At 36.3% G+C, this 11,299-nt stretch overlaps 2 protein-coding genes across 2 annotated transcripts in view; one reads left to right on the top strand and one right to left on the bottom strand.

Moving 5' to 3' along the window:
* Nucleotides 1-3,444, top strand: part of LOC116000052 (CST complex subunit CTC1) — a 6,945-nt gene extending 3,501 nt beyond the window's left edge. Inside the window, exons 9-17 of the mRNA XM_031240062.1 lie at nucleotides 81-359; nucleotides 458-653; nucleotides 745-929; nucleotides 1,072-1,698; nucleotides 1,782-1,873; nucleotides 2,024-2,231; nucleotides 2,339-2,456; nucleotides 2,535-2,866; nucleotides 2,960-3,444. Of these exons, the coding sequence (XP_031095922.1) occupies nucleotides 81-359; nucleotides 458-653; nucleotides 745-929; nucleotides 1,072-1,698; nucleotides 1,782-1,873; nucleotides 2,024-2,231; nucleotides 2,339-2,456; nucleotides 2,535-2,866; nucleotides 2,960-3,133 (2,211 nt within the window). The 3' untranslated portion in view covers nucleotides 3,134-3,444. The remainder of the gene's footprint in view (nucleotides 1-80; nucleotides 360-457; nucleotides 654-744; nucleotides 930-1,071; nucleotides 1,699-1,781; nucleotides 1,874-2,023; nucleotides 2,232-2,338; nucleotides 2,457-2,534; nucleotides 2,867-2,959) is intronic.
* Nucleotides 3,445-3,462: 18 nt separating this feature from the next.
* LOC116000059 (transcription factor MYB77-like) lies at nucleotides 3,463-4,599 on the bottom strand. The gene has a single exon (XM_031240075.1). The coding sequence runs from the start codon at nucleotides 4,419-4,421 to the stop codon at nucleotides 3,639-3,641; it is 783 nt and encodes a 260-aa protein (XP_031095935.1). The 5' UTR covers nucleotides 4,422-4,599; the 3' UTR covers nucleotides 3,463-3,638.
* Between the last annotated feature and the right edge of the window lie 6,700 nt (nucleotides 4,600-11,299).

Here is an 11,299-nt window from a genome sequence, read left to right as displayed (position 1 = left end):
CCCCCCCAAATATTGGCAGTTGTGTTATAAAAGGAATAATTATTTCTTATATTAAACTTCTGCAAGTTTCTACATTTCAGGTAAAGAAATTCACTCTCAGTATGGAAGGCATACCTAAAAAGATGGATCATATGAATTTACTCCAAAATGAACCTTTTACGTGTCGACATATTTTCACCAGTGGCCCATCCATTAGGGAGATTAATATGTCTCTCCATCTTTCCTATAATGTGGCAGACAAAATATCCATAGATCATCCAGTTTCTGATTGCATCAATATGAAAGAGACCTTTCAGGAGCTTGAAAGTGGAAAGTTTCACCTGCTTTGGATAAAGCATAAATTTCCCATCCTGCAAAAGGTATGTATTTGTTGCAAGCACCACATACCAGCCTCAGACTTTGTTGTGAGATACATTGTTTTTTAGTTCTTTGTTTATCCCATATTTATATTTCTCAGTATCAACATCATCAAGGCATTTCAAGTAAATCAAGTGTGTTTGCTGAGGCTCTAGTTCTGCCTTGGGATCTGCATATTGCTGAGAATAACGGAGATGCACTTTCTGCACCTTTTTCTGACCTACTGAAGGATTCCATGGAATGTCTAAGCAGAAGTTTACCTCCTTGTAAAAAGGGAAAAATTGGCCATCCATCAAGTGAGCCGCTGCCCCTGACTGTAAAAGTGGAATTTAATTATTGTATAGCTGGTACTTGGTGCTTATGATGAACATTTTTGCATTTTTTCAGCAGGGAAATATTGTAATTTTAGTTGCCTGTCAGAAGTTCCCTGTCTTGTTACTGGTAGAAGAGTCAATTCCCATTGCATTGGCAGGCTGCAATGCAATAATGTTGGTGTAAAGTTTGGCTGTTCTGAACATGAAATGAGAAAGGCATTACTGGAGTTCAGCTTTGAAGCCTTTTCCTTTTACGAGGTCTGGTAATTTGCTGATCTTGTATATACTGTCTGCTTAATAGGTCTAGCTGAGAATATCAAGTTATTTTGCATTTAAAGAGGCTATTTTAATTTTTACACACTCATAACTTCTAACCTAGTTATTTTCACCTAAAGTGCAGGCCATGAAAATTGGTTGTTATTACATCATAAAGCATCACAATGACGATATGTTATGTACATCATCAGATGGTGGTAAAGTATTTTTGAATTCTAGAAATCATATTTGGAGCCTTTCGTTCTCAACAGATGAGATTCTCCAAAATTCGAATTCATCATCTATATTTCCACAAGGTAGTTCAATTGTCAACGACAATGAGGTTTCTCCTGAAGGCTATCATCAACAACAAATTCCACCCTCGGAACCAAACAGCTTAAGAACTGAAATACATACTGATGTTAACTTGTTTCTGTCTTCTGCCTTCATTAGCCTCCTTGAGGATAAATTCAAGTTGCCAAAGGTAGGTCTGATCGATCCTCTTGCTTCATCCGAAGAAGAAACTGAGATCAATTATTGCAGTGGCACCACGGTTACTCCTTTAATGCAACCCCATGGAACAAGATATTCTGGCCGCCATTTACCCAAAGGAGATCTAATATCTTTATGTGGACGAGTACAGGCTATTCATTATTTAGATGAGAAATCACTTTCTGTACCTCTAAGGTGTGAAGTCCATAGCGGTGCTCTTCATTCAATGTTCTTTGAAGAAAAAAGTTTCTGTGTCCATCTTATGGTGGATCAGAAGATGGTATTTCTAAATCTATCTGCTTTCTGTTTTTCACTTTTAGCAACCCTAACATATTACATTAATATTATTAACTAACTGGTTAGGTAAGGATTTGTGGTGCTTCACATAAGCATGCTTGCCCTGCTGGATTTGGAAAAGGTGTCACTGCAACATTTCATCGAATCCTTGTGCTCAGGTATGCAATGCTCTCTTTGTTCATGCACCTTGAATTGCTCAACGAAAAAGCTCAATGGTCCTAGGAACTTAACCATGGTGTTGTCTTGACATCCTGAGAAGTTGTTTCCACCTTTAGTAATAATATACCTACATATGTTGTTTTTTCTAGTGGGCAGGATAGTTTCATGCTGATACCTGCATCTTTCATCAGTGTACACTCTAGAAGTGAGATTTATGATGCATTTGATGATATGAGCCATTATGCTCCTGCTGATGCAGAATCACTTAGTGTGGCTTCATCTAGCGATGTGCCTAAAGCTTTGATTTATGAAATGATGCATTGCTCGAAGACTAAGCCATTGCAGCTGCGTGGCAGGGTAAGTAGCCTTCAATGCTTTACTATTTTTATACTTGACACGGGGTATCTTCTCCATGCACAAGGACATCACATAGTTCTTTTGATTCCTGTCACTACATCTGTCAGGTTGTAGCTGTTTATGCCCTCATCCTGGAGAACAAGGATGCTATCCACTCTTGGCAAAGGATAAAGTCCAAATCTAGCTCATCTTTGATTAACATCCCACTTGCCGGGTTTGTCTTAGGTAGAGTTTATGCCTTTTTCTGTTCTGAAATGTTTCTAATTTAGTTCGAGAAATTTAATGTATAACATGCTTATGTAGATGATGGGTCATCTTCCTGCTGTTGCTGGGCTAACTGTGAGCGCGCAACAGCTTTTCTTGGATTACATTCTAAAGAGCATTGCAAAGCATGTGAAAAATCCTCGTGGAGCTCAAGAAAGAGCAGAAAAGATAAAAACTGCAGTTCGATTGGCTGCCGTTTGAACAAAGTAATTAAGCGCCATGGCAGGGTTGTCGTGAAAAACCATGGATCAACATCTGATCCTTCATTGCAGGACCTAATGTTCGCTGTCAACTCAGATGAAATCATTAGCAGCTCAGAGGAAGACTTCCTCAGGTCTCTGATTCTAAAAGCTTGTTCCAGCACCAGTTTGGTATGTTTCCTTAACCAAAACTATAACTCTCTCAAGCCACAATGCCCTGCCACGCTTCCCGATTTACATGTTCTTCGTTCCTTGTCTTGTCAGAATGTCGTCGCTAGTCTCATGAATTCAGAAGCGACCAATGCACTCAAACAACATTTGACTGGACTAGATATGGTGATGCCTCATGTGAAGAATGTCTGGGCATTAGGAGTTGATCACATAGAACCTCTTGCAGAGGCAAGAAACATCATTCAAGAACTTGTTGATAATACCTGATTGACCAGACAAATCTGTGCCATATTAGCGGCTCTGTATAGCCTGGAGTGCTTAAGATGTGACTGTAAATAGCTTTTTGGTAAAACTACTGAAAGAGTGGCAAACTCTTTGCTGCTTTTTCATTTTTGTTTACCTATATTATCCAAGTTGTGCTAGGTGGTCACGTCTTTAGACTTATAGTCAGTACACTCAAGGGTGTGTCACGAGTAAATATCAAGGAAAGTCGTCGAACTTGTAATTTTGTAATTATAAGTTAATAGGCGAATCAACTTAGCTGAAGTTGTCTTACATTATAAATGATGATTAGTACTCACCATTCACCAAAGTAGTTTTACAAATATTAAGGTGGTGGTTTTCAATTTCCAGATTTGGCACCAACATGTTTACCAAATTAAAACACTATGAACCAACTGATTGATTTAATTTATGTAATTTAATATGAAAGCCGACAAGATGAGATTAATTAACAAGCAACAAACATTACTATAATCATCATCCATTCATCCTAATGAAACCCAGTGGAAGGCCCAGAAAACGACGACGTAACATACTCCCTTACTTCCTTAGCAATCACCTCCCTCATCACATCCCAGAACCCCGCCGGTAAACTCTCCGTCCGTCTCTCCGGCAGTTCGTGTCCGCCCATTCCCGGCGGCGCCAGGGACAAAGTTGTCATCGGATCATACTCTTCGTCACAATGACTCAACGTATTTACTCTGGGACTCTCTCCGGCGTTGATATTCATGCATAATGTAGAGTTTTCCAAGCCGAAAAACACGGATCCCGACGGGCTACTTTTAGCGTCGGTAACCTCGGCGAAATCGAACGTTTGACTTTGGTTCTGATTCTGATTCTGGTGTTGGTATCTTCTCTTTAAGGTGGAGTTCCAGTGATTCTTGACGGCATTGTCGGTCCGACCGGGGAGCAACCGGGCAATGGTGGCCCACCGGTTTCCGTATTTTGCATGGGCGGCCAAGATGGTCTCATCCTCCGCCGGAGAAAAGGACCGGTGCTCCACACTGGGGCTGAGCTGGTTACACCACCGGAGCCGGCAAGACTTCCCGGACCGGCCCTTTATATACTTACTAATCAACGACCAATTTCGTGGCCCGTACCGTTCCACGAGGCGAGTAAGGATCTTATCCTCCTCCGCACTCCACGGCCCTTTAATCCTCTCCGCCCTTTTCCCATCTCTCGCCGCCTTTCCGCCGGCCGAGAACGAAGACTCCGACGAAGATGAATCGGACGATGTAGAAGAAGTGGATGAGCTCCTGTTAAACGCTTCCATTGAAAGAACCCAAGAACAAGAAGTGAAAGAGAGACTATTGGAATTATTGATTCCTTTAAATTTGTCTGGCGAGTTGTGGGTAGTAAGTGTTGTGTGGAGTTGAATGCTATGGCGATGGGAGCTAAGACGCAAGCTATATATAGATGGGATATAAAGAGTGAAATGTATGCATCTATGTACAATGAAGGTACACTTCAAAGGAGAATAATAGAAGCTACTTTTAGGGTGCATGCACTCACCCACTTAGGGCCATACCTTCCAAACCATTGGTACAAGTAATTTGATCCCACAAATTTTATTTCAAGATCCAAATGAATTATAACTTGTATATACTTTATAAAATTGTACTTTATATTCTATCGTAAGCACATCAGGATATAGTACAACTTTCAAAGCACATAGTACAATTTTTTCAATCAGCCAAACTCAGGTCAATCTTCCCGAAAGCATATCCTTAGACCTATGATGAGATTAGGCATATTGTTCAGTTACTAGACTAGATGAGTTGCTTATAACTTGAACATAATATAAATTTCTCAATCAACCAAACTCAAGTTAGTCCCCCGAAAGCATATTATTACACTTATGAGATTAGATCTATTGTGCATGTTACTAAGCTAGATGAGCTATTATATAACTAGCATAGTACAAATTGACCAATAAGCTAAACTTGAATCAGTCTTCTCGAAAACATATCTCTAAGCCTATTAGATTATGTATATCGTTCAAGTTAGTGGACTAAATTATGAGTTGTTTTATAACTCCATCACTTATATTTGTTACCCCAATAATCACAACAATCAAGTGTTTATCATGTATGTACACGATAATACATTTCATATTCAAATTTCAATTAGACCGATACAAAGAATTTTCTTAATATGTGCTATTCCGTTCACAAGATTAAGACCTGATAACATATATTTAGTGCATAAACATTGGGAAGTTTTGTCATGGTTTGGTTGTAAATGAAAGGCGGGGTGGGTTCTTGGAAAGTTCCAAGTGTAAGGTTGGTAGGGGCAGGAGGTTCCAACTTTTAACTGAAAGTAGTGCGTAGATCCCAGACCAGTTGTTAAGCATATACTAAATTTATATTATATAAATATAGTTTATTGCGATTGTGTTCCTCTGTGACCAGATTTTGTCTTGGTTGCTTCTGCTTTCTTCTCATCACTAAACAAATATATAATCACATTTCTCAATTAGCTCAAATAAAAATTATCACCCCAACCAAATTGGTTAAGATTCCAAATTCGAGCCCGCATGAACAGCTCAATTGATCATAAGAGTGATGTTTGAGAAGAAAGATTAGGAATTGTGTCTCACCAGACACAGTGTGGGAGCAACTTCTCAAAGTGAGGAACTCTTTTTGCGTAGTAAGCAAATGTCTAGCTTCTGTGTCTAACTAATCATTTGAAATTACAAAACGAGTTTTACCCAGAATGCACTAGCTTCTGTGTCCAGCTAATCATCTGAAATTACAAAACAAATTTTATCCATAATGCACATAAGGTCTAGCTTCTGTGCCCAACTAATCATCTGAAAGTACAAAACGAGTTTTACCTGAATGCACATTTGAATACCGATTTATGGTCCTTCCTTGAATTAAAAAAATATAATAAAAATAGTGCTCTCTGTGTATATGAAGAGAGGTCCATTGAATTTGGTCTGTCTGAGGCATATACATATATTCTTAAACTTTTACCTCACTGCATTTGGTTTGCAACATGTTGTCCCCTCCCCCCAAGTCTAGTCTATATTCATAAATGCAACTGTGGATAAAGTAAACTTAATTCTTGTATGTACATCCGTACGATTGTGGGATCTCAATTTTATTGCAGCATTAAAATGGGGAGGAAATGAGTGCGACAGGGTTGAAGGGTATATTCAATTCTTGGGTCTATGGTTCTTTGTATCTCAAGTATATTCATTTCATCATATTAAAATGAATTTTATAATAGGATATTATCTCAATTATATTTACGTATTATTTGAGTCTATTAAACTTGATTGGGAAAAAATAAAATATTTTTACTGAATTAAGTCAATTATTTATGCTAAGGACCTTGTGGTCCAGTGGCATCAAACCCTTTCCTTTATACGGGAGGTGGTGAGTTCGAGCTTCAGTGGAGTTAATATTCTCTTCGAGAAAGTAGTTATGAACAAATACTGAATTGTAATAGTACTCAAAAAAAAAAGTCAATTATTTACGAGTTGTTATTTCTTTTAAATTTAAATTTTAGTTATTTAACACAAAATATGAGGATTTGGAGAAAAAATGAGTGTATTGACTTATAATGAAAATGCTTAGTCTAAAAATACCGATTTAATTGAAGTGAAGTTAACAGTAACTAATGAAAGTACTCGATCCCGAATTATTATTCGTAAATTTTGTCAATGTGGCCAACTAAGCTACTCATGCAAACAGACTAGTTAGTATATGTTAGGGCGATAATAACGCATTCTTATTTCCTAGCATTTTTTTTTAAACTCTTGCCCATTTGAAGTGCTCCACCACTTATACATTGCAATACTATTAGCATCATAATATCAGAAAAATATATGAAGCCTAATATTGTCTCATATTTCCCTTCAACAAACAACCAAAATTTTGAATATATATGTTACAATTTTTTTAAAAATAAAGATAGAAACTACCCAACGGTTTTTTTTTTTTCTCAACTTGCTTTATTTTTTAGATTAATAATATTTTGGAATCGTTATTCATAAGCAAAGCGTTGCGTCAGAAAAAAAAAATCAAAGAAAATACCGTCTCGAGAAGCAAAAGAAAATATACTTAAATTAATGACAACAGTAAAACGTAATCATTCTCGTACTACACAAGATATAAATAATAAACGTGGCTACGTTTGAAACATGACAGACAGTACGGTAAAGAGGACGCAGGGGTTTATGTTTAACGTCGTCCTCCTAATATTATCATTTGTTAATCTTAACGCCGTTTTCGTTAATTGAAAATTCGGATAATGAGAAAAGCGATCAATTTGGGGGGCTCTCTTTTTGACTAATTTGCAGACTTACAGCTGTGGGTCTTCAATCCTGATCACTCGAGGTATAAACGGACGGCTCAGATCAGCCCTCCTGATTGCAACTAGTGGGAAACAGATTTTAAGGATTACTTCAACCAGTCCTACGTCGGATGGGCCCACCCACAGGCTGGACGAATCTCACGTGATTCGAGTCTGAAATGTATTGACTTTTTAGCGTCTGTGTCTGTTTACGTGGTGGGGTTCCCGAGCCGCGGTGGGGGCGCGTGGGGAGGTGAGAGTAGAGGGGGAAGCGGTAGGCGACAAGAGAGTGAGGAGGACGCGGGGGTTAACGAGAGGGGGATGGGGTTTAACGCACGGTTGTGGTCTGAACGGAATAAGGTTTGGATGATGATGTTAGGCCGCCTACGTGGCGAAATGTAAGAGGCGGAGTGGGAGGATTGTGATTTTGACCCGAAACGGAGCAGTTGGACGGTTGAAACTGGTATGTATAGCTGGCAAGCTTCACCGACTTGTCTTCTCCCGATGCGGCACGAAACCTCCAACCTCTTTCGTCCCCCTGCCTCGCCAACTTTATGTATCAAAAAACTATAATAATTTCAATCACTTAATTATGAAATTGTAAATTTAAATTCATGTATAATTGATAACGTGATAAAGTCTAAAATTACATTTTACATATGATCTTTTATGTGAGTATAGGGAGTTTATTTATACTTTAGGTACTTGCCAACGGTATGCTTAATAGCGTTGTGAAGTTATTGTGGACAATGATTTTAAATTGGTACAAAAAATTATTTATGTTTCAAAATTTCTGCAATAGGTCACACTAGTCAACGCGTCCTTCAAATGTCAGCTTGCAACATCCAACTACTTTGTGGACCTAATGCCATACAATGTCTCGACCAGTCTCTAGCAAGATCAGTCAAAATGTTAGCTAACTCTTTTCTAAATTGACTTGTTAGGATTGTGCTATTAGATCTTACTATATATTTATTAAGTCATCATGCTAATTGAACTATCATATAACTCATCAACAGCATTTTGAAGAGCCATTTTTAAATATGGTCCAACCAATATTCGTCTGGATTAATTTCATCTCAAAAAACACGTCTTGGTGTATAATCAGTTTGGTAGAAATTCCAATTTAGTATAGTAAAACATGAGAGGATGAGGTTTCTCCCCTCTTTCCTCCCCCTTTAACAAGTGGGATTGAAAACAGTATAGTAGACCAAACAGCAACTTACTAAGGCTACAAATATGTTGGTGCTAATGGGGCATATCCAGCTCATTCTATTTCCTATATTGTGTATCTGCCCATAATTCTCCGTTTTTTCTTAATCCCAAATTCTCTTGTCTTGTCCCTATCTACCATCCTTAATTGCCTCAATCATCAACCCCCGTCCCCGTGCAGTGTACTGAAACCTCATCGCCATTTCATATGCTCAGCTCCTTGTTTAATCTTTCTTTATTAACTTTACTGAAATAATGTCGCCGCAATTTGGTACAATCACGTAGCTTTGTGGATTCACCTTTAATTTTTTTCTTTTGGCTTGTAATTAATCATAATCATATGCTAAAAGAATTGGACATCATTAAAGGATTAAAAACATATGGGAAACCTTCCTCGTATCATGTTTAGGATCGCCCGCACATGGTTTCCAAATCTTTAAGTTCCCTTAATTGGGACTATGCATGCCAACCGCTTTCACTAGCTTGCCTAGAAGTTTCTTAGCTTTGGGGATGTTTGCCAAGTGACGGACTAATTAAGTTTTGATGAATTTAATTAATTTTAGCAATTTGACAAAGTTAAACAATTAAAATAAAGAGTTAATTTCAAAAATATTCTCTTGTCAATTTTAATTTCCGACCATAACAAGTTTCTTGAACATGTACTAATTTTCATCCGGAAATTCATTTTGATTATAAATAGTCATTTGACTATTCATTATGTTTCAAATTTGGTCATTCAGTTAAATACTCATTTAGTAAACATTAAATTTATGGGTAATGATGTAAATATTGGCTTGTTTTTAAGATATGCAAATTGAGTTCATGAACTTAATAAATTAGATTCATAATTAGTGGGATGTGAAAACCAAAATTTTACATTATTACCCTTAAATATAATGTTTACCAAATTGATATTTAACAGATGGGTCAAATTTGAAACAAAATTAATAGTCAATGCACCATTTATGATCAAATTGAAAGTCAATGATGAAAATTGATAAAGGTAAAGGGACTATTTATGTCCAGTTGAAAGTTATAAAAAGAAATTTGCTAAATGTCAATAGTACATCAATGTACCATTTGTAGAATTGATTATAAAATAAACGTTTGATAAAATAACATTTTGTAATAATGAATTAGTATGAACTTGGTAAACTAGAAAATGTTGATCCAACCTCAACAATGATTTTTGTTGAGTTTTTGTGGCATTTTGAGGAGGTGAAAGAAAGAGAGCGTATAAGAGAGGAGAGAGGGTATGCTACAAGAGTTTAGATTTTTTGTAAGCTACGTACAATTTTATTTTATTTTTTAAAGAAAGAGGCAAGCTGGTGTGCCTCTCACGTGTGCTATATGCAATTTTTTTAAAAGGACTATGTTACATATATATATATATATATATGCCAACACCATTGTAATCTAGTGACACCAAATTAGTGGCAAATTATACTCCAATATGAGAAGGTTGTGATTTCGAGCCTCAGTAGAGACAGTATTTAATAAGTGCCAGCAGCACTCAAAAATATAGGCCCAATGTTTGTGATGGATTTAGTTAGTGCCCAAACCCAAAGTAAACTCCACTATTTGTGTACCATAGGCCCAATGTTTAGAGCTAATAGGCTTGGGCCCGAGTCAAAGGTTTTATTATAGCATCACCCATTTAGCTAGCAAGAATGCAACTATGTGAGATACTTTGAACATGAATCCCCATAATATATCAAATTAGTACCAAACAAGCTCGAAGACAACTACAAGAATATATAAAATTTGTATAATATTTACCCCCAACAACTTGGGACAGCAAATAACCAGGTTACCTTAGTAAGTTACAAACGAAAGAGCGATTCAAACTAAACATTCATGAATGAAACAAATCTCGTCATTTGGTTGGTTAGGACCAAAATACATAGTAACAAACATTTCATTCGGAATTGACATATAACAAACATTTCATTGATTAATTATTTGAATGCTTTAAATAATTTTATATATGTTCTTTTCCTGGTAGAAGAAGTATTAACTTAGCAGCTAGCAATCGCACATGCAGCTTCCATACCTCTCTAAAAATTCTTGTATCTATGGACCAGTTGTCGTCTGTTACTACGGCATGCTACTACTGTTACCATTATTATTAACTCTTATACAAAAGGAAAAATTAAAAATACTAAAGATTAACATATAAATCAATTAAAAAAATGTTGTATAGTTTTGATGTGACAATAAGGGATTGGACTGTCTAACTAATAGCTTAGTCCAATCACATCCTCACCCATAAAGTACCATATAATTTGATCAATAGAATATCGTTATAATTAAAATATAATTAAATTGATTTATTTCATAAACATTTTTAATTAGTGATTGTGATTTTTTATTTACTCGAAAATATAATTAAATAAAAAATGTGAATTTTTTGTGACAATATTTTTTTAGTACTATTATTCTACTGAAGTACAAAGAGTCAATACTGCGCCACTAAACTACAAAGCTCTTTTGTTACATATTATTTTCACCCAAAATTAAAAAGTTGTCTTATGTCATTTGAAAATTACAGCCATAAATTTCATCAAAATTACAAAAAAAAAAAAAAAATTGATGTTTTTTTTTTTTTTTTTTTTTTTTTTTTTTTTTTTTTTTTTT

The sequence above is a fragment of the Ipomoea triloba genome, chromosome 1, assembly GCF_003576645.1.
Source record: "Ipomoea triloba cultivar NCNSP0323 chromosome 1, ASM357664v1".
NCBI lineage: Eukaryota > Viridiplantae > Streptophyta > Magnoliopsida > Solanales > Convolvulaceae > Ipomoea > Ipomoea triloba.
The sequence above is the reverse complement of the archived record's forward strand: the minus strand, read 5'-3'. Positions and strand labels throughout refer to the sequence as shown.

Excerpts from the sequence above, each read along its gene's own strand:
- LOC116000059 (XM_031240075.1), bottom strand. The coding sequence starts at position 4,421 with ATGGAAGCGTTTAACAGGAGCTCATCCACTTCTTCTACATCGTCCGAT.